Source organism: Tamandua tetradactyla, chromosome 6, assembly GCF_023851605.1.
Source record: "Tamandua tetradactyla isolate mTamTet1 chromosome 6, mTamTet1.pri, whole genome shotgun sequence".
In the NCBI taxonomy this organism is placed as follows: Eukaryota; Metazoa; Chordata; class Mammalia; order Pilosa; family Myrmecophagidae; genus Tamandua; species Tamandua tetradactyla.
The window spans coordinates 5,339,678-5,364,895 of NC_135332.1; the positions used below are offsets into that span (position 1 = coordinate 5,339,678).

The window sequence follows — 25,218 nt, forward strand, 5'->3', positions numbered from 1 at the left end:
AGTGCAAGGCTGAGCGTGTCAAAGGGCCAGGATTAACAGGACTTAATAGCGTCTGCACCAATTAAAGGAGTTGGTGAGGATTCCTCAGAACAGGGTTAGTCCAAAGTGCAATAAGTGAAAGCTGCTGGCAGATGAGGTCCACTTGGCGCTTCTGTCCCTGATACTTAAGCAGTTTTCAGTAGAAATAAATTAGATGTTTACCTAGTATTTGGCATGAGATATTTACTTTGTGAAACAATGCAAGCGATCCCACAGACCATTTGAGTAAGTGCAACAGTACAGTCGTGTAATCTACACGGTAGTGCATCTAGTCCTCTGCTTTTAGTTATTGCACAAGTAAACCAGTAAACAAGATGTATGGACCCTGACAGGCAAATCGGCCTACACAAATGAGAAATCAGAACAGTACACAGACTGGAATGGTCATAATTTAAAATGTTTTAATGGTACAATTGAAGTAATCCAATAAGGGTTCAAATATATTTTTCTCAATATATTAATTTCTTCAAAGTCACATTCAGGCAAGGTGCTGTTTAGAAAACCACTATTAGCTTTGTCCACAGATGTAAGTTACCAAAAATTACTCAAAAGTAATTTTGATGTTGACGTTTAGAACAAAAATATGTATTGTTTACTTCTCAAAGCAAATTACACAATTAGAGGGAGACCCCTAACTTGTAAACTAAAAACATTCTGACACAAACGCACAAAATAAAGTTGGCAACGTTAAGGAAAGGTCATATTAATTTTTAGAGGTGTAGTGTTTGATGTTGAGCAAATGTTTGCTCTTGAGTCTCCACATGACAGCAGTTCTCCATTTTGGCCATCAGAAAAAGAACTGCCTATAGGATTATCCCAAACTAATCAGATTAGTGGCATTTAGATTCCTATTTAAAACTTCCAGGAGCAGACAGAAATACCAGATGAACTGACTGGCTCTGGCTTTCTACCCCACCCCATCTATACTACAGGAACAATCCAGTTAATGTGCAGCGTTTGACATTCTCATGTATGCTTATATCTCAGGAAAACATTCAGTATTAGTTATAAGCCAGGTGATTGTATCTCACTTGTAAAAGGTTTAGGATGATTTGTTCTCATGGCTTTGCCTAATGTTCACATAAATCCCACCGTCCTTACTCCAGCTGACAGTGTTAGTGTGCATGTTCTATGGCTACTTGCTTCCAAAATGCACAATTGAATATGAAAAAAAAGTTGCTGAGATCTCTTTTACCACCAATGAAATAACTCACAACATTTCACTCCCCACCCTCCACGTACATTACCACATTGACATTCTCTGGGAGTGTGAAGGACTGCAATTGTGCATATAAATGGTAGAAGTTTAAAATGTTCTGTTGTGCGCTGGCTGCCTAAGGAAAAGCTTGGGGGGAATCAAGGCAAGGGGAAGCCTTCCAGTTGTAAAGCTTAACTCCTCACGTATTCTTGCTGTCACAAAAACTGGTGGACTTAAAAAAAAAAAAAAAAAAAAAGCCATGGTGTGAGCCACCTGTAACTTCTGGATCCATCTAATGATTCTTCCATAGTTTCCTTTGCCTGGAGAAAAAGCTTTGCAGCAGGCAATCCAGACTCTGTCTCTGCATGCGTGGAATGACACCTCACAGTGGAATGGGCACCAGCAGGCAGAAGCAGTTCTTTACAGAACAGGAGCTGTGGCACAAGTGAGGGCCAGTGCTACAGCACAGATGGCAGCCAAGAACCCCGCACCTGGAGACTAGATCTAATACTGGGGACAGATCTTCACCATCACAGCTGCTCTGCAGCCTCCACAAGTGGGTCTTTCAGGAGGCAGGAAGTAGAGCGGGGGTCCATGGCTGAGTGCATTATAGGGATATAAACATCATCCATATTTGGCATGACAAAAACTTTCTGTAGAAAGAATTAAAGAACAACCATGTGGATTAGATTGCTTTGCTTTCTCAGGCTTCCACCCTACTCTGTCCTGATACTAATTTTAGGCTTTAGAGACGTAAAAAAACACATATGAACAACTTTTTCCGCACGTACCAAACTAATTCCCCTAACATGCTTGTTTTAAGAGAAGTATTGTATTGGTACATGAATACAAGAACCCAATAAATCAGGCTGGAAGCAGAAGCAGCACTGATGTCATGTGCACACACTAAAATTACTCATGAATTACTTATCAATAAATAGTCAACAGCATTAATTTAAGCCAACTGGCTTAAACTATTCACAGTATTTTCACATTACTATGTCCAGAACATATCCAAGTGAATTTATCCTTTTAAATTCTAGCAACAAAATCAGACTAATTTTTAAATTTCAAACCAGAACCGCAGAAAGCTGTACAAAAGAAATTATATAGTGAATACCCAAAGGACTATCATTGCTAGTGATGGTGCTCTGTGTATCTTTTCATATAAGTGAATTCTAGCAATCCACTCAATCTTCAAGAATGTTCTCTTACAAAAACAAAAGCAGGTGGCTATGGAAAGGGATGCAGCAGTTATCTTTTAATTTCCCAACTGCCTTTAAATATCCCAGGCACTAATCTCTGCTCCCTCTTCTCTTTAAAAGGAAGTAACTGAAGGCATGAGGTTGTCCTTCCCCTAACTAGATTAAAGGTACTTTTTCATTTGGTGATTATTAGCTTTTCAGAAGGTGGTTATCAGCTATTTAATCTCCAGCTTTTAAATAACAGGAACAGGCTTTTTTAAAGGAAATATCTCAAAATCTACCAATGCAAAAATAATGTGGGTCTTTTTCAAAAGGTGAGATTCATTATGAAGTAAATAGTTTGCTAATCCATAAAACCTCGAAAGACAACTGTGCCTCACATATTTTGATAAAGATTTGATAAAAAAGCTTATCCCAGGTGTCAGCTACATTACTATTCCCTTAGGTGGCAGAATGTAGAAACAGTAAAACAGGCTTGGAGAATGAGCTCCCTGGCTTAGTAAACTCCAAGACTTCCCTAGAAGGTACACAAGGGAGGGACCAGGCCTGATTCATTTGTAGACTTCCAGGGCGATCCCTGACACACGGAAGGGGTACATGAATGTTTACTGAACTGAACCCCCTGAGCAAGGTGGCTACCACACAAGGGCAGGGACCAACCTCCCTGACAACGTGCTAGGTGCTACCAACTGGCCAATTCCAAGTCACATACTGGGAAAAGCAATATCCAAAGAGAGCCACAGGAGGCAGTTTTGCTCTTTGACCAACATCTTTGATTTTCCTCTGAAGACTACTCAGTTCTGTGAATACGTTTCAGGGTTTCTGAAACTGCACCTAAACTTTTATGCGTATGTTTGATCATATGTGAACTTTCATGGGAGGAGGTGCTCATGAAACTACAGGTTTCATCAAATTGTTAAAAGAGAATCTTGACTCGAAGTTCAGAACCGCTGTTTTACTCAGATGTGTTTATGCTCTGTGTGAAAACACTAGATAGCACTATAGTTTACCTGAAACTCTTGCTCCAGTTTCTTCTCTATCCAGTCTGTCACATGAACTAAAGTTACTTCTCTCTCTCCAAGTTTTGGCCGAGCTTTCAGCTCTACATGTGGTGGTTTCTGGAAACCATACCTTTTATGAAGAAAACAAATGATAAACCTAATAACTTTTAGAAGCAAAGAAATTTGGTAGACAAGGTGATAACATTCCTCATTTATACAGGGCTTTATCTCTATTTAAAATACCCTCTTATTCTGAAAATTCCCTCTAAAAATATTTCAAAATAGCAAATATGAATAGCGAATTTCCTGTGTGTCCTGAGTATGTTCAGAGCTGTGATGAATTTGAGTACTTATGGCAAACTGGGAAATCCAGAAGAGTCCCTAGAAAAAGTCCATGACCTATTTTTTGTTTTTTTCCTAAGATGGTAATATCCTTTTTTTGTCTTGTCATTTTTATGAAAGTAGTATATGTGTGTTACCAAAATTGAAGCATAAGCTTATATAAGGCAGAAAGTGAAAGACACTGCCTCTCTCAGAATCTTTTTATTTTTTGGCATGGGCAGGCACCGGGAAATGAACCTGGGTCTCCGGCATGGCAGGCAAGAACTCTGAGGCTGAGCCACCGTGGCCCTCTCTCAGAATCTAAACCTCAAGACAGGACCACTGAGAGAAGTGGGGTTAATTTTTCCTACCCTCCTAATATGCATATACAAATAGATAATGTCCTGTAATCTTTTTCACTCCACACTGTCCTATATATGGCTTCACAATGGAACAGGATGGCACTCAGAGCTGTTAGTTAAGTGTCCAGACAGGAGATACTTAGTCTAATATCTTTGTAAAATACAATAGTAATGTCAAATTGCAGCAAAAGTTTCTAAATGCGCAATAGCTATGCTAATCTCTTTGTGGATCAGTAACAAATAGTTCAGCATTTGCCCACACATCGGGTACCATTATCCTTAGAGGCCTTTAATTTTATCTCTCTGTGAGCAGCGACATTTACTTGTAGTTGAAAAATCAAAAGCTTGGAAGTAAAAGGAAGGAACTCTGGATCAACTCTCACCATTTCAAAAAAACAGATCTTTGTTTTTTTAAAAGGTTTGGAAAACGGTATGTTAAGGTATTTACAGTGGTTGTTTCTGAATGGTAGGATTACGGAACTTTTTCTGGGTGTTCCTTTTTTCATATTTTCTGCCATCTTTTCTCATTTTTTAAAATAATGAAGTTATTTAAAAAATAAAATCTATAAAAGTATTTTTATTTTTAAGTTTTTACTAGGAAACACTAGCAGCATCACACATCCTCTTCTGGTCATTCCTACAAAAACTTCGGGATACCAAGGAAGCACACCAGCATGCTAGCTTCTTTTTACAACACAGCAGGGCTATATTTCTCATACAAGAGTGTGTAGTTCATGGCACAGTAAGGTCTCTTATGTAATCATCACATACACTTAGTCTATTTTAAAGGACTTGGAATGTGAATTTTAAATTGAGATTTATAGTTAGTAATTTTCTTCTGTGGGACCCAGGAATGATTTATTTCAGTGATTCTCAACCCTGGCTTAGAGCCCCACCCCTAAGTCCTGAGATGTGGGCTGGTCATGTGTGTATTTTTTTTGGATGCTGTATGGTGGCAGTCACAGTTCATTCTTTTTATCCTGTTATTACAGCACCATTTGTTGAAATTTTATTTTTGTTGTTTGTTTTGTTTTTGGGGAAGTGCATGGGCTGGGAATCAAACCAGGTCTCCCACATGCAGGCAGTAATTCTACCACTGAATTACCCTTGCCTCCCTCATGTGTGTATTTAATAGGCCTCTTGGGTGGACTGTGATGTGCAGTGGGGTTGAGAACCACTGTTCAACAGATGCAAACTCCTTGGCTGACCTCCTGCCACGATCATCAAGTGTACATGCTGCTGCCTCCCCCACATCCAGCTCATACTTGGGGAGGTCTTCCCTCACTGCCCAGACGCTGCTGTAAAGTGGGATAACAATGGCACTTACCTCAAAGGGTGCTGTGAGGACTGACCAGGAGATGCAGTGGCAACCCAGGTCAGGCTGAGAATAAAGGCCCTAACAAATGGCAGCTGCTATTACTGCTGGAAGAGTTGGTTTTAGAGAGGAGGAAGAACAAGAATACAAATAGCTCATCCCACCAACTTTATGTATTGACCTTACCTTTTTCTAAACATGTGAAGATAAATTTTTAAATGTGAATTAACTATTCACAGATTGAAAGAAGAATCAGATTTAGAACTAAAATTAAGTTTCCATGAAAGACATCTGAAAGTGCTTTTGCCCAGAAGGTACTTTCCATAATGTTAAGGTTAAGAATGCTGGGAGTTTTATGGCTACGCTGGGCCCCTCTACGCACCATATCCGGTCAGTTGGGGGTGGAGGAATGTTGACTGCCAAGGTGCCTCTACATTCTTGTACTTCCACTGTTAGCAGCAGGGGCGTGTTGGAAACTTCTTCAATCTTCTTTTTAATGAACTCTGTCTCCGTTGCTTTTTGGAAATATTTTGACTTGGTGATTTTGTCTACAAACCTCATAATCTTACTTGTTCGATGACCTCCAACATACCTTCAAATGAGGAATACAAAGGGGGCATTAGTGTAAACTTTGTTCTTTCATAAACAAAAATCTTGTGGCTTTTGTTCACCTTACTTTAAACCAGTGTTTCTCAACTACAGCATTCATGATGTTTTTGGACTGGGTAATTCTATGTTGTTGGGTGATGTGCTGTGCATTGTGGGAGGTTTAGCAGCATTTCTGGCCTTAACTTAGGGGATATCAATAGCACAATCAAAAATGTCTCTAGTCATTGCAAAAGCACCCCCAGTTGAGAACCACTGCTTTGGAGAAGGTACATACATCAGAGAGAGCCCGAGTCTTGACAATGGGGAGTAGACAACGTCTTCATGCTGCAGACAGAGAGGGCATCTCACCCATCCTCCTTTATATCACTCAAATACAGAATACAAATTCAGTGTCCTATTAGAGAAATCTTACTATCTCTATACAGCAAATAATAAATCATGCTGCATTAATAGATACACATAACATAGTAACTGGCTGGCTTTTAGGTGATGTCATACCAAATCTGAGTTGCAATTACTTTTCAAAGGGCTTAGAAACATCTAAAGAATAATGCTGCATCAAGCCTAGAAGACCAAGTACATTTTTGTATCAGGTCATATCCACCATAAAACCTCCCTAAGAAGAGAGAATACTTGCTTTTAAAACTCTTCAAAGTTTCAGAGTATCAGGAATATATGTGTGTAGGGAAAGTCATCATTCTTAAGAAAGTCAAGCTGGTAGATTTGAAATAATACACACAAACTTTAGTACCCACTCCTCAAATTGCCTGGATTCTCTTTTCATCTTCTGTGTGATTTCAGTAGTGAATACATAGGTTGATGTTTTCTTACAAAAGCTTCTAAGTCCCTTGGATTCTTTCTAAGTCCCCTGGATTCTTTATAATCTTAGTTTCTTCAACTTACTTTCAATAATCAAAAGATCCTTACAGAGGGGCTGTGGAAATACTTTAATCATTCCATAGCATACGTAACAAGCAAAGGAAGCCCCCCAAATGAATTTCACGATCCAAAAGATCAGCTAAGTCATCCACATTTTCACAATTCACAAAATAAATCATCTGAATGTTTTGGCAACGAAAGAACCAGCAGCTCAACAGCCAATGGGACCCAACTGTAGGGAAGTAATACTCTCCTCTCAGCACCAGGGGGAGGTGGTGAGCAATTTGTGCTCAGTGAAAACACGGGTTGGTTCATAATAAACCTGCCCTACATCTTTTCTATTATTTACTCAAATGGCAGGAAAAAGCCATTGTAATGTGGGATTGTCAAATAAGGACAGCTATTCTGATCTTTTTGCTCTGGGGACTGGAACAAACAAGCCAGAGATACTGGATATTTATTAATACAAAAAAACTCAGTGTGAGGGGAAAGGAAGAGAAAAAAGGCTCACTCCCAATTTGCTGGTGCCTGTCCCCCTGGAGACCTCAGAAGCTCTGGCCCACTCACCCTTCGGCCCCTGGGAGGAGCTGCTTATCTCCCCCACTGGGTTCTGGTGCATCATCTTCATCGGAGGAGCCGGCGCTGGAGGATTCCTCATCGCTGTCAGCCAGACAGTATGCTCTGGGCCTGCAACTGAGAAGGGGAGTCACCACCACGCCTGCCCAGCACCCCAGCTCCACTTCAGAAGGAACACACTCAGCCCTCCCACTGCAAGGGGATCCAGATGGAACCGCTGCAACACGCTATCATTTTCTCCAACCCTCCCAACAAAAGAAGAGGCCCAATCCAAGAGGCCTTGGATCGGCACGGTTACTCAGGAAATTCTTCAGGGCCACAGGTCCTGACTCAGCTGCAGAGGACTTGGGCCCAGGAGAGTTCGCATTTAGCATGCATCAGTACAGATGGTGGGAGTGTGATGCAGCCACACAAAATGCAGTGATATCAACAATGCAGGGGTGGCCAAGGGGAAGGGTGAATGGAAAGAGGATGGTTGCAAGGGTGAGAGGACAGTTTATGTTGGAGATACAACCACTTCTCAATAGATGACAGGGATTTTCAGGCAAGTCCCTTGACTGTGGCTGATCTCAATATCTTAGATGTTCCCTGACTTACTGATTCTGATTCCCAAGTTAGTTCTGACCCAAGACCCCTTCCTAACAAAAATATGTATCTTACCCCTCAACTGCCTCATCTCCTAAAGGTCATGGAAAAAGTCAGCAACCACAAGGCAGAAGTCTGAAGAAACTCTAGGAAGCACCTGACACAGGAACCCAGGACCTTTACTGGACATGTACAAATTAAAGATCAAACTTTTTACTCTAGAGAGGAACGTTACTCATTAGAGAGAACTGTCTCTCATTAATCATTCCAGGTTGGATAATCAGTTTCCAGAGGCATGGGGTTGCTTAATCATCAGCAGAGGCGAGGGCTCTGGATTCGCCTTTGAGGAGCACTGGAAGCTGGGCATTAGCCCACAAAAAAGGCAGCCCCCTCCTTGGGTTATGGATTCACTTCAAAGAGAAGTGGCAGCATCCATCTCTGAGGCCCACAGGCAGAACTGCGATAAAATGAACACAGGACAGAATAGTTTCGAACACTGATAAGGAACCAAATGGTCACTAAGCAGAGGGCCTTGGATTTTAATAAGGACAAAATCACCCAGAGGGGTCAAGGCCATGGAGATCAGGTCCTATCCCTGCAGCTGCAATCCTTTGGTTTTCCTCTGATGCTCTCCTTGGGCTGCCAGAGGTCCATTTAGACAGTCATCTGGCTGCGGGGCCAAGGGAATCAAGGCCAGAACACACATGCCAGTGTGGTATTTCAGGCCTGGCAGAGGCTCCGGCACAGTGCACTGGGAGGGCGGGACAGAAACCTCTGCCCGGAAACAGGAGCCTGGCTGAAAGAGGACCTTGCAAGTGTCCTCTGCAGCAGGACATGCAGATCCTCCTCAAACCTGACGCTGAAACATTAGAGCTGGCTGCTTCAGCTGACAGGCTGACACCTAAAGGGAAACTCCCTCAGCAGAAACAAAAGCCTCTTGTGCCTCACCGTGGGGCCAGTAACAAATCTACTCTTTCTTCCTTCTTCCACATCAGAGGCCTGGCAAGCCCAGGAAATGCTGCCATGCATTCCTTGACCACAAAGCCATTTCAGAGCTTTTAGTGGTTAGGCAGGCTTCACAAGAAAGATTCTTTTGTTTGAAGTGTACATAACAAAAAGCCCAAATTGAGTCTTAGGGACCAGGAAAGCCAGGAATGTAAATCCCCAAAGATTAAATCACCACCTTAAAAACATCTCTTTACTTCTCCATCAGCAAAACGACTGCCCTCAGGCTCTCAGACCTTGTGAGGCTAGCTATGGAATCTGTGCTCATTATGGCACAGGCAGGTGGCTTGCTCCTCATCCACAAAAAAAAAAAAAGGTACTGGAAGATCTGGTACCATGGTGAAATCTGCGGAGCCACTAGCTTCTGTGTGTCCCCACTGGTATTTGTCACCTGGCAGCCCTCAGACCCTGAGAAGAAGACGCCAAAGGCTGAGTACTGCAATGAGCTCTCACACTCACAAATTAATCTTCCAAGGGACAGAGACCAGGACAACTTGTGTGGCTTGAAGAAAAATAATTTGATAATGCAGATCAAATGATATAAAATTCTGATTTTTGACCAAATGGTGCTTCTATTTGCAATGGGAGCTGTTATTTGGTGGCACCTACTTAAATTAATCACTAAATGTTTGGCTTATAATTAAGGACACGCATTTTATGATCTCAACCTTATGATAGCATGAATTTCAGAGAAAGACACACTGCTCTTTCTTATATAAGATGTGCTATAATTTTAAAATAACTAGCCTAATTTTTTTTAAACACACCTCAGAATTTCAGATGAGTTGTGATATCCTTTTACAGAGCCACCTTAGAAGGTTTATTTCAGTTATGCTGCCTCTGCTAAAAACCTTTAGGGAAATGTGTCTGGTGAATTATTTTGTCATTAATATTTTGTCTTGGACCAAACATTTTATTTTATTACTTGGTTTTGTAATCACGATTGTCTCGGAATGACTTCTAGCAATTTCTCAAAGATCCAATCTGTCTACAAAGCAGGATGCTTCTGCTGCTACTCAGCATAGTTAAAAGATGGTCAGGGACTCCAGAGGCAATTCTAAAAAGCAGCTCCAAAAATGCTTTAAATGAAAGATGCATAATTAAACAGCCCTGTGAGGTGTTTGCTTTGTGCAGGACCACAGTCCTGTGAATGTATTCATTTTCTTTCTTTTTTTTTTTTAAAACAGACATGAAACACTTATTTTATGTTTTTTACATGGGCAGGCACCAGGAACCGAACCGGGGTCCTCTGGCATGGCAGGCGAGTATTCTTGCCTGCTGAGCCACCGTGGCCCGCCCTATTCATTTTCTTTTATTTAAGAAAAATCAGCGCCATACATCAGCAATGTGTATCTACACACCCTCAGAACCAGACTGTCACAGCATAACCAGCAAATATCAGCTTCTAGAATAGCACGAGTTAGGGGCAGAGGCTAGTTTGGGGAATGCTGTGGACCACTGACCCAACAGGAGGCCAAGGGGCTGCCATACGGGGTCTGGCATGCTGGGCCCGAGCTACGGGGGTAGAACGTGAAGAGGCTGAGGGCCTCACAGGAAACGCTCCGCTCCAAGGCCACTAATCATCTAAAGACTACCCAACACAAGGTGTTTCCCTTCTGAATGACACATTTTGGACCTCTTCATGTCAATTCCTCAAGTTAAGGCTGTTCAGTTCACTCTCCTGAATTCCATTTTGAGCACGTTATTGTCCAAGGGTTACGTTAACTACAGAATGTAACGATAAAACTACTGGGGGATAAGAGGACTAAAGGAAAAATGCCTACAAATATGAAGTATATACACATTTCAAGGGAAAGGACTTCACTAGAACAAAGCAATGTAGATTTCAATTTGTCATTGTTGTCCTCAGGTTAATGTGAACAAACTTCCCACCAGTCAGCAGGACACCTCACAAATTGAACAGCACCTCCTCAGAGACTCCCCAAGAGCACAACCATTGGCATACTTGAAGGGGGACTGCCAGAAGCAGGGAGGCTGAGCAGAGGCCCTGCCAGAGCAGGGAATGAGGAGTGGACTCCTGATCTGAAGTAAGGCCTCAGACAGGCAGCTCCAAGGCCAAAGGGGGTAGAGTGGAGGGAGGACTGCTGCTGGCTAACTCCGGATATTCTGCTCTTTGGAGAGGTTTATTATTCAGGAAAATGTCATTTCCAAAGATCACATGCTTAATAACGGCTATTGTATATACAGACCTGGGCTTCTCCCTTGGCTATTCAGTCTCAGGATGATTCCATATACTTAAAACTGAGACAGTGAAAAAGGGGTCTCTAGAATCCCCTCTAAGGTTCTTTCCCATGACTGGGCTTCAGAGGCTCTCAATGACCCCAGAAACTGTGGGCCAAATGGGGCAGGCTGAGACATTTTTTTGGAGCAGCATCTAGACCTCTCAGATTCCTGAGGGGGTTCATTGCGCAAAAAAAGGTTAAGGGTCTATTTTACCTTTTCTTCTTGAATGAAATACTTTTGGGTTATATTCTTCCTTGCTTTTAAAATTAAATCAGCCAATTAGACACATTAATATATAATTTACTACCTTCACAGGAAGAAGTGAAACACTTTATATCAGACTCTTCTAAAAAAAAAAAAAAAAGGTACTTTAAGAATATATTAAAGATATGATACCATCATCTTCCTGAAGCAGAGGTTTTGTTGTTTTTCCAGAGAAATTTTAAGCAGGCATCATCTGTGGTCCCCTAAAAAGGCAGGACAAGATGCCTTTCCCTTCACACTTAGTCTGAAGGGAAAGAAGTACTGCTTGCTCAGAAATAAGTCCATCCTCTGGTTAGCCAGATTTTATGAACTTGAAATCCTGCCAAGAGAACTGCATGAAAACAGTGAATGTAGGATGCTTAAGTGGCGAGGCCCTTAGGGACCTGCCTGACTGGGGGCCCCACCTGATGCTGAGACACCCCCTTTCCAATGGTGTCCTAGCACATAAATGCTTTTGACTGAAGTTTGTTCTGTCATATTCTTGTTTAGTTAGCCCTCCTCTTCCAGAAATTTTCGTGACTACTTTTCTACCTAAGGTGCTTCATTTTCTAAGAAGCTGGCTCTGTAACTCTGTCGTCATGTAGCGGGATGGGTGATGCCCAGCCACGTGTAGGTAGGGGCACCCAGGGACAAATCTAGTTTGATTAGAGAACTAGGTCAGACCCAAGCAGTTCAAATCAAGGAAGTTTGTAAGACTTTCCCTGCCAGAAATGCTTCTTAAGTACTCCCAGATCTCAGTCCTCTCAGCCTACAGAGTGTGCCTTTAGCACTAGGAAAATGATGAAAGGATGAGCCTCTTGGAGGCTTCACATGGGATCAACAAGATTCAGTACTTATTGGGTATGAAATGCTATATGGAGCGTTCACAAATACCACTCACCAGAAAATACAAATCCACAGATTGCCGAATCCAAACACATTTTAACAAATAGCAGAAAAGTGAAAAGAAAATAGCATAGATACAGGTTAGAGTGCATAGAGCAGGCAAAATTCTCCAATTAAGACAGGAACATTTCATTAAGTAACCTGGATACATGAGGATAATCTAATTAAAGAACATTTTCAAATATAGGACCCAATTCCCCCAATCTGCTATATATCAGATGTATGAATAAAAACATTAGATCAGTATCATAAACTGGCAAAAATCTAAGAGCCTGTGTTTTATATTTAGACCCTGAGAAGGTGGTTCCCTGTAGTGTTTTCCTGTCATTGTACTGTTAATTCCATGCAAAGCGACTTAAACATGAGAAGCACAAAGAGAGGAATTTAATAAGCAAATCATTATTATATTATCCTCCTCAAAACACTTTAGAACACTTATTTGGCTACAAAATCGAACATCTGATTACAAATAATTCTGCTGTTGTGATCAAAGCAGATAGATCTCCTAGGAACTTTGGCTTAGTCCACATATTACTGTTTGTGGAAGTTGAAGGAGTTTTTTAAGTGATAATTTTATTCACAGAGCACTTTATTGCTCACATAAGCCTGCCCTGCTTGTCTGAGTGGGTGATGTTTTCTGGGTAATGGATACTGTGTGAACCATCGCCAGCACCGCAATGAGAAGGTGCTGCAAGTAGCTGAGCAGAAGTAAGTGTAATCTGCCCACCAGAAGCCGCTACGAGACAGAGACTGGCTGTCTACTGGGGATGAAACTAGGAAACCCTTCTCTGACATGGTCTGTGGTTCAGAAGCATTAAAATAGATGCTCACACAATATCCAGGGGGTACAACACATCAAACTTGCTTCTCTAAGGATAAAGGGAGAAGTTGGTTTCCCAGGGTTAGATTACAATTAGTAAGTTCATATAGCCCCTTACCCTTCTTTGCCAATTTCTCCAACCTTCAGGGCTTCAACAAGAGGCTCTTTACCTAGTTTGGTCAAATTCATTTTGGTCTCAAGAGTCATCAGAAAGGACCCATTGTAGGACATTTCCAAATTGATCCAGAGTCCTGAAAAATGGTGAGAAAACAGATGTTGATTTATTTCTCCCTGCAAAATATGACTATAAATGACAGTATAAAAAATTTAAAAATATTTAAGTAGGGTTCATATTGAAAGCCTATAGATCATTTGTACTATCCACACATGTAAGAAGAAGACCATGAAAGAGCTTATACAGCCAATGTTGTTGTATAAAATGGTGAAAGCTTCTGGAAATGGATTTAAGAGATGCTGGCATTCCAGTCTCCATTAAAATGGTCACTGTGAATGTGCAGCTTATTAGCACTGAAAGGGTTCCATCTTCTGGTTTCTTCTCACATTTAGGTCAGAAAACACACTCCCAGAGGAGGAAACAGCTTGACTCAGGACAAAGTCAGGATAAGATCTGCTGATTTCCAGCCGAGGCAGAAGGGAAGTACAGAGACTTTACTGCAAGCTGGGGTACTTCTTAAGACACATGTGAGAACCACTGTTCTTAAAATTATCTAGTGGGGGAGAGGCACAGAAAATGGTTCAGATTTAGTTTGGTATGATAGGGATAGTGACAAAAACCTTTTAAAACCCCCTTCTTTATGGGAATGGCCTAGTGATGGAAACAAAATAATTAACTTTTGACTCCCAGGATTATCCAGATAAAATTGGGTGACCCCATTGTACTTTAGTTAATAAACGTATTCCTTGGAAAGACACTAATGGCAATGAGATCACATCTAACAGGATTTTAGCTTTGTGGAATTTCAGTGGTGTGACCCACTGTCAGAAGTGGTCACTGACCAGTAAGTAGTCAAAAATGCAAACAGGAAACAGGTTACCACACTCTTCTACTAGAAGATTCTATGATTTGGCAAATAAGGCAGGTTATACTGAGAATTTTCAGACTCAGAGTTCCATAATATCTCATAGACTTTCAATCAAAATGTGATCCTTCAAGTGACTTTTTAAATGTTAATAAACTTTTATAGATCCTAAGACAAATGACTACATCTAAAAGGAAGCAAGAAATTAATCCAAAATGAGTATTCATGTACAACTGCATTTTCAAGTAATTACAGTAAATAACTCATGCCCTATTTGGCCACCACCTCAGATAAAAATTTTGTTTAACCTCAAGAAGCACTCATGGTATAATCCCTTAATAAATTCAGAATAATTTCCATTATGTTTTCAATAAATTCTTTTTGTCATAATTGAAGGCAAACATTTTCCAAGAATAACCTGCTTTAAGTGATATGCAGACCAGCTGTAATTATCTTTTTTTGCAGCAACGTCCACGAAACTGCTTTATTTCTTGCTTACATTAAATAATTAAAAATCATTAGTCAGCTTATTCTTCAAAGGTACTGTTACTGGAAATAAAGGGCACATCTGCTTTAATCAAGTCATTTAATCACTCATATTAGAAAGAGGATTGGGGCAAAAAGCTGTATTTTAATACAGATTTTAAACTCAACATAAAAGAACACCAATAAAGAAGTTATTCTTGTTGTGTATTTCCAGCTTTATTTAATTTGAGAATCAACAGATTCAAAACTACCTGGTTGCTATATGAATATTCAGATGCAATCATGTCTTTTGAAAATCCTGGTTGGGATTTCAATAAAAAATACGTATGGTATTTGAAATTGTCATTTTTAAAGCACCAGTTTTTTTTTTCCTACTTCTTATAAAATGGAAGGTATTGCTAGTTTGTCTTTTTAAAATGGGGGGGCATATGGATTTAGGCTTAGTAAACTGCTGGCTCATACTTCAGTCAAGTGAACCTTCTACCCACCCAACCATGTGCGGAACTGAGGCCATGAAGTGTGTGAACCCCAGACCTGGGAACTTGCATTTCACTGAAATTACCTGACCTCTGTGCATCCATCTCCTCATGTGCACAGTAGGGCAGATGCCTCTTCAGGGGATTGCTGTGTACAACCTGTTCCTGGCACTGGCCTCTTTCATTTCTCTACTATTGCTAGTCCTAATTCCATACTTCCAGGACTTCTTGCTCTGGCCCAGCCTCCTGCTGTGCCATGGCAGATGGGGTTCAGTCCAGAGAAGGCAGCAAGGCCAAGAGGGATGGGACTACCAGACAGCCCTACTTGGGACTGGGAAGGAAGGAGGACTGGACATCGAACTGAGCCTCCACATGGGGGAGGAGATGTTTTACATACCATTGCATATGTCCCACAAGACCCACCTGCAGAGCCTTCAGTTCTGGCACTCAGTAAAAATGTGAAAGAATGAAGGATGGTTTGAGAACCTTTATAAACAGTATCAGTGGCAAATAAATACTCCAACAATAATATGACTGACATTCTTGCTTTCAGACAAAGGCAAAGAAATTTTAGCATTAGGTGGAAAGAAAAATTTGCTTCTGTGACAATGATTAAGCAGGCCAAAAGCTCCTTGAAAACCTGGGTGCAGGCACAACTCAGAGTCAAGACTAACTGGTTATGCAACGGGTGAGTCAGGAGGTCTCCGTCTTGAGTGACTGAAAGATGAAATTAACACTAGAAAGGTTGTCTTCCTATTGGGGATAAATGTAGCAACAATGTGAAGATGGGAACATACACTGTTCCACGAGTGGCATCTTAACTCTGAGTTGAATCCTACCAATGTAGGATTCAATAGAATAATGTAGTTATAGAGTTATAGAGTTTTTCTTTTGCGTTCTTGACAAATGTTAAGACTTTATTATGAGTCTTATTGTTTAACATGCTCTTTTCTATAACCATCTGCTCAGGGCTTGAAGGACAAAAAACCAGAAGTCTAGTAGCAGGATAATTTGATGCTTTTCTATAAATAGAAACAATGCAGTCAGCCCTAAGAGGGTTTCTGGAAAGCGGACTGGGGTCATGAACACAAGGGTCTCTACACAAGGTGTCCCATGTTGAGAGGACATCCAGTAGTGAAGGGTGGTACCTGGTCATCAGTGAGACCCTATAAAATTGGCACTTTAGTCAACAACACTGGAAACACAACTGGCAATGAAAACATAAGCTGTTTTAGTCAGGCTTTGCAGAAGGACCCATGTGGAGTTTGATGGCTGTTTTTCCACCCTTCTGCTTCATGAGGGGATTATCCATTACCACCACCACTACTCAAAGAGCTATTGGGCAAAAGTTACCCCTCATTCTGCCCCAAAATTTTTATTAGTTCTTAATGCAAAATAGCAGAGTTAAAGGCACTGAAGTGACTCCCTGCCCTTGGGAAGTTAACCTTGAAGAGGAAGAAAGACGGTTGAGGCACATGGTAGCCTTGGTGCAGGTCAGAGTACAATGCCACCAGAGATAATGAACATGTTCTGGTGCGTGCCCCAGAGACAGGGAGTAGCTGCCACTGGAACAGAGATCCAAGTGCCTTCTCCTGGTTATTCTACTGAACAGACCCCCGTGGTCTTAGTAACAGTGCTACTGTGGCCATATAAATCTAGTAATTTCACTTAGCAGTTTGTGGGTTTATTACTACTAAAGTAGCTAAAAGGCACCTGTTTTGGAATAGATTTACCAAGGCACCTGCTATTCAGAAGGAGTTAAGGGAATCTAAAGGTTTGCTTGCCGGAGCTTGGTTCTCCCAGTATTTGCTCCTGCATTTTCCTCTGCCTGACATTATTAATGGCTGATTTTCACTTTGGAAATCAACACTTGGCATCTGAGAACAACCTATTTAAATTGGGACGTTTGATAACATAATGTCAAGAACAGATGTTTGAGTTATTCGGTTCTTAAAAGGAAAATGTGCCAGTGATTGCTTTGTTCTTGGCAGACAGATTGGTGCCACACTGCTCATTCAGACACCACAGAAAATTAGCAATTCCTTGTATTTGGATGTGTCTTTTAGGACATGCCTGTTTTAGCTTTGTCTACCTGTAACTGTTTTCCAAAATAGAGCTCTGCCTCTTCAAGGTTGACACTGTCACAAATCAAAGTCCCCTCTCCCCCACATCACCTATTTCTACAAAATGTGTATTTTCCTTCTTCAACCTGACCTGGTTGCCATTTGAGTGTGCAATGCCTGTCAGCACTGAGCTCTATGGCCTGGCCCTGCCTTGTCTCACAGACCTGGATGGTCCACAGACACTGCAGCTGCTCTTCTAATGCCTGCTCATGAAGAAGCCTCAGCAAGAGGACCAGGGAGGCCACAGACTGATTCTGGTTCCAGCTGTCTGTAATACTCAGTTGTCACAGTGACTTCTGCCCCAGCATTGGGGTTAAGGCCTCGAACAAAAGAACAGAGAGAGGATGCTGCACAGTCACAACTAAGGGCATCTCTGAAGACAGACAAGGCTCCTATTCCTCTGGGACCCTCAGTTGAAACTTGGGTTGCTATTTGGATATATCAAGACAGGGAAAAAAATAGGATGGTGCTGACCATGGTGGTACGAGGTGACTATCTGCAGCCTTGAATGTGTGCAGCAAACATCCTGAGGACTAAATGAGTTAATCTGAACTGGAGGAGGCCCAGCACACATCGTTGGTCCATTCTGATTCTGCCAGCACACCTGTAGGCACTGCTCTGTTAGCCTTGGTTCCAGGAGTGGAAGATGAAAACCTGGCTAACGGAAGAAGGTCCCCAACTAGCCCTTCGGGAAGCTCCCACCAATAACAAAGCTTTGTGGCTGCAGCAGCTAATACTTACTGATGACTTACCATATGCCACATAGGGCACTTTACATGTAACATTTCATCTCCAACACAACCAAATGAGGCAGACACTACCTCCACGCCCATATTATGGATGAGGAAACATCCATGCATGTGGAGAGGATAGTAAGTTCCCTGAGGACTCACTGCTGGAGTGAAAGGGCAGGACGCAAATGCAGGTGGCCTGGCCACAGAGCCTCAGGCACTGGCCTAGAAGCTGTGCAACAGAACGGAACTTGTTGAGAGTCAAAGCATCACCTGCCGTTGGGCTTCGGCTCTTCATCTAAAGCCTGGCAGGTTCTGGCTAGGTGATCCCTGATTTCCCTTTTGAGTCTAAATAGTTAATCTGCTCAATTCTTTAATTTTTATCCATAAGATTAAAGGAATATAATAAAGAGTTAGCTGTGCTACTTCTGAATAGTGGCATGATGGGTAACGTTTTCCTCTTTACCATTTCTAAATACTTCAGTTTTCCCCACAATGAGTATTCTTCGAATGAATGAATGAGCAGTATTACCCTAACAGAGGTAATAAAACAACTGCAAAGAGCTGGCTGAGAGGGATGGGCCTGGTAACCTCATAGGACAGGCCCTGGAGACCACAACCCAGGGAAGGGATAAGGAGTAGGAGGGGAGGCCACTCCAAGGCAGGAAGTCCTGGGTGCTTCTGTGTGGTCTGAGGGATGAAAGGGGACCCCAAATACACTTCATGGTCAGAGGTGTACGTCGAACAGGGAGGGTTCAGAGCTAAGGCAGGAAGGAGTGCACAGCCAGTTTCTAAGGGAGAGAGCGATTCTCCATCTGCCAGCCACTTGTCATTGGTGAGGCATGAAGATGCCCTGGGAAAGGCAGTCATTTAACCTTATCTACTGTGCTAGAAATTGGTTGTGTGTCCTTAGCTGAATGGACTGACAGTTGGTAAAGCTCATGTGCGAGTTCATACAGACTGTTCTTTTTAACAGTACAGTAGTGAAAGCCGAGCATGGATGGATCAACAATTAGAATGGATCAACCCCACATTCTAAACTCTTTAATATAGCAGCAGCGATGATGGCAAAAATAGTAATAGCTAGCACTTAGATAGCACTTGCTGTGCTCCAGATTCCATTCTAAGTGGCTTTAGTATACTAACTCATTTAATCCCCATGATAAGCCTACGAAATAGGTGCGGTGAGTATCCCCATGTAATAGATGAGAAAACAGAGGGCAGGAAGGTTAAGGAAGCAAGCTGTTGGAGCACACAGAGCTGTAAACTCTGGCAGCCTAGCTGCAGAGCTAGAATTTAGAACAACTTCTCTCTAATTGCTTCAAGAAGAACATCCCCCTCTCCTCACCCTAGGATGGAAGAATCCAACCAGCTCTGACCTGAAAATCCCTCCTCGGGATTAGGAAAGCAGATTAGGAAACATTAAAAAGGGAGAGAGGGGTATTTAGATCCTATGGGACATGGCTCTCCTCAGAGCTGTATAAAGCCTTATTCACTGTGGGCTGCATTTCCCTTGGAGGTGAGTTTTCAGAGTCAGTTTGAGCAGGTCACCCCAGACTTTAAATTCCTAAAAGGAAAAGTTTCCATTAGAACGATGGGCTCCAAAACACACATTTCCTTAACGTTTGCTTCTGTTTTACCATCACATACATCTTTTGCAGACTTGAAAAAAACACTAGTTTGATCAAACTTTTTAAACCCACAGGCTTTATGTCTTTATCTTTCCTTTCTTTAGTAACATTTTCTCCCTTGTTACATAAGCAGGCAGATCTGTAAAACTTATACCTCAATGGGATTAAAAATGGGCAAAGCTTTTCATCTCTATAATGACATATCTTTACCATAGCTCCTATTCTAAAGGAATAGGAAAGAAACTCAAGACTTAGGGGATAGGTGAACTTTACTCAAAGCCAGACCAAAGCTGGCCCATGAGACTGCAGAATTCAAAGTCGCAGGGACACTTCTTAGCTGATGCAAAGCCCAGCTGTGGTCTGGCTTTCCTCTCATAGGAAATGTCTACTAATTCAACAGATGAGAGGCCTGAGATAAAAGACAGCTAACACATTAGAAAATAGAGCATTTATATGTACTTTGTACTTCCGTGAAGCCTGACTCACTAGAGTTCTATGTTGGTTTATCATTTAACAGCCTGTTAACAGGTCAAATCCTGAAGAGACAAAGAGCAAAGGGCAATAGAGACTCCATTTGAGTCAGAGGAAGGAAGGCACCCTGTGGTGGAGAGCCACTTATTCTGTAATTAACATACAGATAACACATCTTTTAAAATTTTTGCACAGGGTTAATACAATTCTAGCTACACTGAACTGTACCCATGAAAGTGGTTAAAATGGCTGATTTTGTGTTATATATGTTACTACAATAAAAAAAATAATAAAAAGAACTCTTGCTAAACTATTTGCAAAGAATCTAAATCTTTTCTAGTTTTACTCTCAGTAAACCAGAAGGTAACCAAACCCAGCCATATACACAGGGAAAGAGGCAATCTTGGCATGCAGCTATTAGGGAGACTTCTCCATTTGCAGATGATGCACTGGTCTTTCTCTGAAATCGATGTGATTTTAAAAGCATGGAAATATGCGCTCATGGTCAGCTGAAAGATACTGTTAGAGAAGTTTGCTAGAGCTGCTGACTGAAGGGCAAAAACTTCTCTTTGTATTTACATCAAATGTACACAACAATAGAAAATGCTTTCACTAAATGTGATACAAGAGCCACCTAATATAAGTATACAGAGAGACAAGTAGCTTCTACAGTCTAAAGTTTTACAAAATATTTACTTCCAAACAAACATCCCTCTCTTGGAAAATTGTACCCATTCTCTCCCTTACCTTGCTCACAAGTTTTTTTTTGTTTGTTTGTTTTTTTAGGAAACATGTAAATATTGTTTGAGTGGAAAAAGGCTCACTTGGAAAGGGATGCTACCATAAAGAAGTTGGATGCTTCCATGATAGTGAGACCTTTTCTGGCCCCAAGGGCCTATCAGGCTCACTCTTCTTTTCACCAAACACCTGTGTACTAAATGTTCCCTGTCAATGTCTTTTTAAAACCATGTGGCACAAAATATATACGTCTTTACATAATTTTGTTTAAGTCTCTCTCCATTTTAATCAACTCCTACACCCACAAGAGTAGGCATAAATATAATGTTAGGAGCACTAAAAATCGAATCTGAGAACTTCCCTCCAGCTGCTGTCTTACTCTCAAGATACTGCCTTAGAATGTGTCTTTATTTTTCAAACATTTACTGAGCATCTATTAGGAATGGCAAAGCTATAACAATGTAAAAGATGAAGGTCAAAGAATCTGCAACCCAGAAGTGAGGTCAAGGTAAAGATGTGAATATGTATAGCAGGAGGAGCTCCTGGGAAGGGTCTAGGGCAAATGCACATGTAAGGCCTATAGGGTGAGCAGGGCTGAAATCTAGCCCACTGCCTCGCACCTCAGCAAGGGCAGCAGCCACCCAGGGCAGGTGCTGTTTTCTAAGACACACAAAAGTTCAGGTCCTATCAATTGGCATGTCAACATCTATGGGTTGGAGCAGGCCCTAATAAGGATCCAAAAAAACCAGAAGGATTAGGAGGGGGAGGCCAATTCTATTTCCCATCATCTTAAGACACTCAAAATGAAACAGGATGGTTAAAAAAAAGTCCCCAGCCCACTCCAAACACAAAGTCTTGTTACTGAAGCTGTAGCAATGCAAACATCTGAACAGTCACATAAGTGGTCAGTTCCTCTTTAGAGCCAATTAAGAGTTACCTTGATGATCAACATAAGGCTTGAAGGCCTGAAGGATTTTTGGCACAGCCACCCCCATGTCAAGTTCCGTCAGAGTTAGCTCATTCATAAAGTAGGGGAGCTGGAGAAAAGAAGTAAACAATGAATGAGACATATTAGTAACTTGTAAAACCACTGAGCTAAGTTAGAATTCAACATTCTCTTGAAGGGAATGGTGGTCAAGGTTCTGGGAACACAACCACTTAACCTAACATACTGAGCATATACTGCGTATGAGGCATCACCTTGCAGAGAGAGCTGTGAACAAGTCAGGCAAGTTCCTTGCTCTCAGGGGTTTATACTGGAAAAGGAGAAAGAGGTGCACAGACAAATAAATAATATAGTTTCAGAGTGTAATTAATGCTACAAAGAATATATAATGGGTAATGGGACAAGAGGGAGCTTGGGGCATGGGTGGAGGGCTTAATTTGGCTCAGAAGGTCAGGGATTTGAACAGGGACCCAACTGTGGACAAGGAACCAGCCAGGCTGGTTACATGAATAAAACCAGGGTTGGCTAAAGACTGGGAAGATGGACCTCTCTTAGACTACAAGGGTGGGGGGGCAGCACACAAAATTGCTAAAATATATCTGATAGGCAAACTCAAAACATGCATTAAAAAGCTTCCACATCCCTTTGGCTCTGTGCTGGACATCTTCCTTTTGTCCCCCTGGAGCCACGCTCTACCATCTACCTGACAGCTGGCCTATGTGCACCCCACTTATGGGCTCTTTTGTGCTCTGGATTCTGGTTGGGATTGGCCAATGGGATGCACCCCTGGGCAGGGGTGCTGCGTGCGGAGAAGGGTGTTGTGGCGGTACCTGACTGCTCCCTGGATCCCTCTATGGAATGCTACACTCCCATAAGGCAGGCAGCCCTCTCCACACAGCTCCTGTCTCTGGAGCAGCAGGAGCTTCTCCCTGCTGCTAACTCCGGGGTGCTGGTCTATTCCTTTTGGTCTCTCAACACCTGCCACACCTATATAAATCTCTCCCCTCAGGTATCGGAATTTGTGTGTACATCTGCTTCCTCCTGGGAAATTGGGTCTCCTCCTCAGACTGACTGATACAAATCTATCAGGGGGAATTTACTCTAAGGAAATAATATGAAAGGACTAGGATTACACTTAGAAATTCTTACTATGCCTCAAGAATGTAGAATTAATCCCCCTACATTTCCAGCTACTAGATTTGTGTATGTTTTAGATTTTTTTGTTTGTTTGTTTTGGGGGGGGTATGTGTGGTGTGTGTGTGTGGTTAAACACTTAGTCCATTCAGAATTTTAGCAAAATATATAAAATACCTACCCACCTTATTTTTTCCCCAAGTGGCCAATCAGCTGTACCAAGCTATTTATTGAGCAACCAAACCCTTCTCTTCTCATTGGTAACGCAATCTACAGACACTAGAACTCTACTATACCAGGATGTGTATCAAGCATTCTTTTTCTACTGCTTTACTGTAGTTTTATAATCTATTTTGAAGTCTGTCAAGTCCTTCTCTTTTCTTTTCCCCAATAATTTTCCTAGTTATTTTTCGCAAGTATTTTTCCAGTTGAACATTACGATAATTTTGTAAAACCGAGAATTAAGAATTTTTTTTAGCAATTGAACATATGCTGAATATTTTCCATAAAATGAATTAGCGTCCAGCTAGGCATAGACTTCCCACGTAACCTGGCTGGACTAATTCAGCTGTCTCTCTGCAGAGAAACTCAGATACTTTTAGAATTAACCAGTCTTCTGATTTCATCACCAGTTTCAACTCTGTCTCTGACTTTTCTGGGGAATAGGGGTGAAATGGAGGTGTTACTTTAAAGAGATTATGATGCTTATAATGGACAAAATGTGAGTATAAATAATATTCACATGTGGTGAATATTATTGAATTGGTGGTTTGTTTTATTTGGAAAATCTTTTCCAAAGAATCAATGTTAGAAGTGGGGGGTTGGTTCCCCAATCAGCCTACAAAATGCTACTTAGCCAAGAATGTAACCAAAATCATGCACACTTGCCACAGTCCTTTACCTCCCTATTATTGTCATTCTAAAACCCATTATTTTGGAGCATGCAGCGTGAAAGACAATTCTGGGGCTAGCCAGGGAATGGCACCACTTCCAATGGTGTTTCTATGGGAACATGAGTCTGACATTGAGCCATACGGATCAAGTACAGAAACAGCTGGAACATAATTGTCCTTTCCCTCTACCCCTTACCCTATAGAACCCACAAAGGCGAAGGAAGGACCTAAGAGATAGGACCTGAGATAGAGGAGGGACTGAAGGATTGAGAAACTATTGGCAGGAGTGGGAGTGGGCTCAAATTACCACAGCAGAACTGGGAGGTGGAATCAGCAGGACCTGGTTTCCTATTTATTCATCTGTCTGCCAAATTTAAAGATTCAAGACCATCTTTAAATCCTCCCCACCACACATAGCCTCCTTGTTTAGATCCCTGACCTGAGTCAAAACTGTGGACTGGGCCCTAGAACAGCCTCCTTCCTACCTAGAGGGAAAGGCACAGAAAGATCACTCCCTTCTGTTTTTTACCACCAGAAATTCTTTTCCTCCTACCCAAAGGGCACCACAGGGAGACAGGAACCCAGTGGCACTTTCTTTACCCTCTTGGGTAAACCCAGCTGGGGACTACACACTTAGGAGTATGGGACATTCTCAGGTTGGTGGGTGATAAGCCAGATGTTGTATGCAGTAATAGCAGCCTTGCTGACGGGGGCATAAGAGGTCCATAACCACCTAGGGCCCATGGCGGTGTGCTAGCAGCTGACCAAGGCCAAAAGTGCACTTGCTTTTGGGGCAGAATCTCAGCTTGTTTTAAACTCATGACTGTATACCAAATATACACACAAGGCTGCTCTTTAATAACATGAGTCTTTATCACATATAAAAGTGATAATCTGGGACTGTAGGGCAAAGGTAGCAAGGATTTCTCCATAGGTGGAGGCTTCAGGAGAAACCGGAGACAGAAGATGGTGGAGAACTGAGTCATGGAAGATGGGTCAGGCTCCCCCAGTCACCACTTCTCTGTCCCCTTCTGGCTGTTAACTAATACCCACTCACTACTGCTTTAAGGTAAAGCTGTTCTCAGGGATACTAGGGTATTTAATGGTAGCAGGTTTAGAATTTGGGTAATACTCTACTCCTGTTTATTTAATTGCACAGGTCTTCTCTGATGTGAGGCTACTTTGCAGGGCAGCAGCTCAGGTCAGGGGTAGAGGTTGTGGGGGTATACCATGATGGCAAT

The 25,218-nt window shown here is 41.8% G+C and overlaps 1 protein-coding gene across 3 annotated transcripts in view; it reads right to left on the minus strand.

Annotated features, from left to right (window-relative positions):
* Window positions 1–415: 415 nt before the first annotated feature.
* The window catches only part of TEX2 (testis expressed 2), a 131,808-nt gene continuing 107,005 nt past the window's right edge, over window positions 416–25,218 (minus strand). For all 3 annotated transcript variants that reach the window (XM_077163577.1, XM_077163579.1, XM_077163578.1), the window contains 6 exons: window positions 21,942–22,041; window positions 13,427–13,559; window positions 7,497–7,622; window positions 5,824–6,033; window positions 3,453–3,573; window positions 416–1,890 (listed from right to left, as the gene is read on the minus strand). In XM_077163577.1, the coding sequence (XP_077019692.1) occupies window positions 1,768–1,890; window positions 3,453–3,573; window positions 5,824–6,033; window positions 7,497–7,622; window positions 13,427–13,559; window positions 21,942–22,041 (813 nt within the window). In that variant the 3' untranslated portion in view covers window positions 416–1,767. The remainder of the gene's footprint in view (window positions 1,891–3,452; window positions 3,574–5,823; window positions 6,034–7,496; window positions 7,623–13,426; window positions 13,560–21,941; window positions 22,042–25,218) is intronic.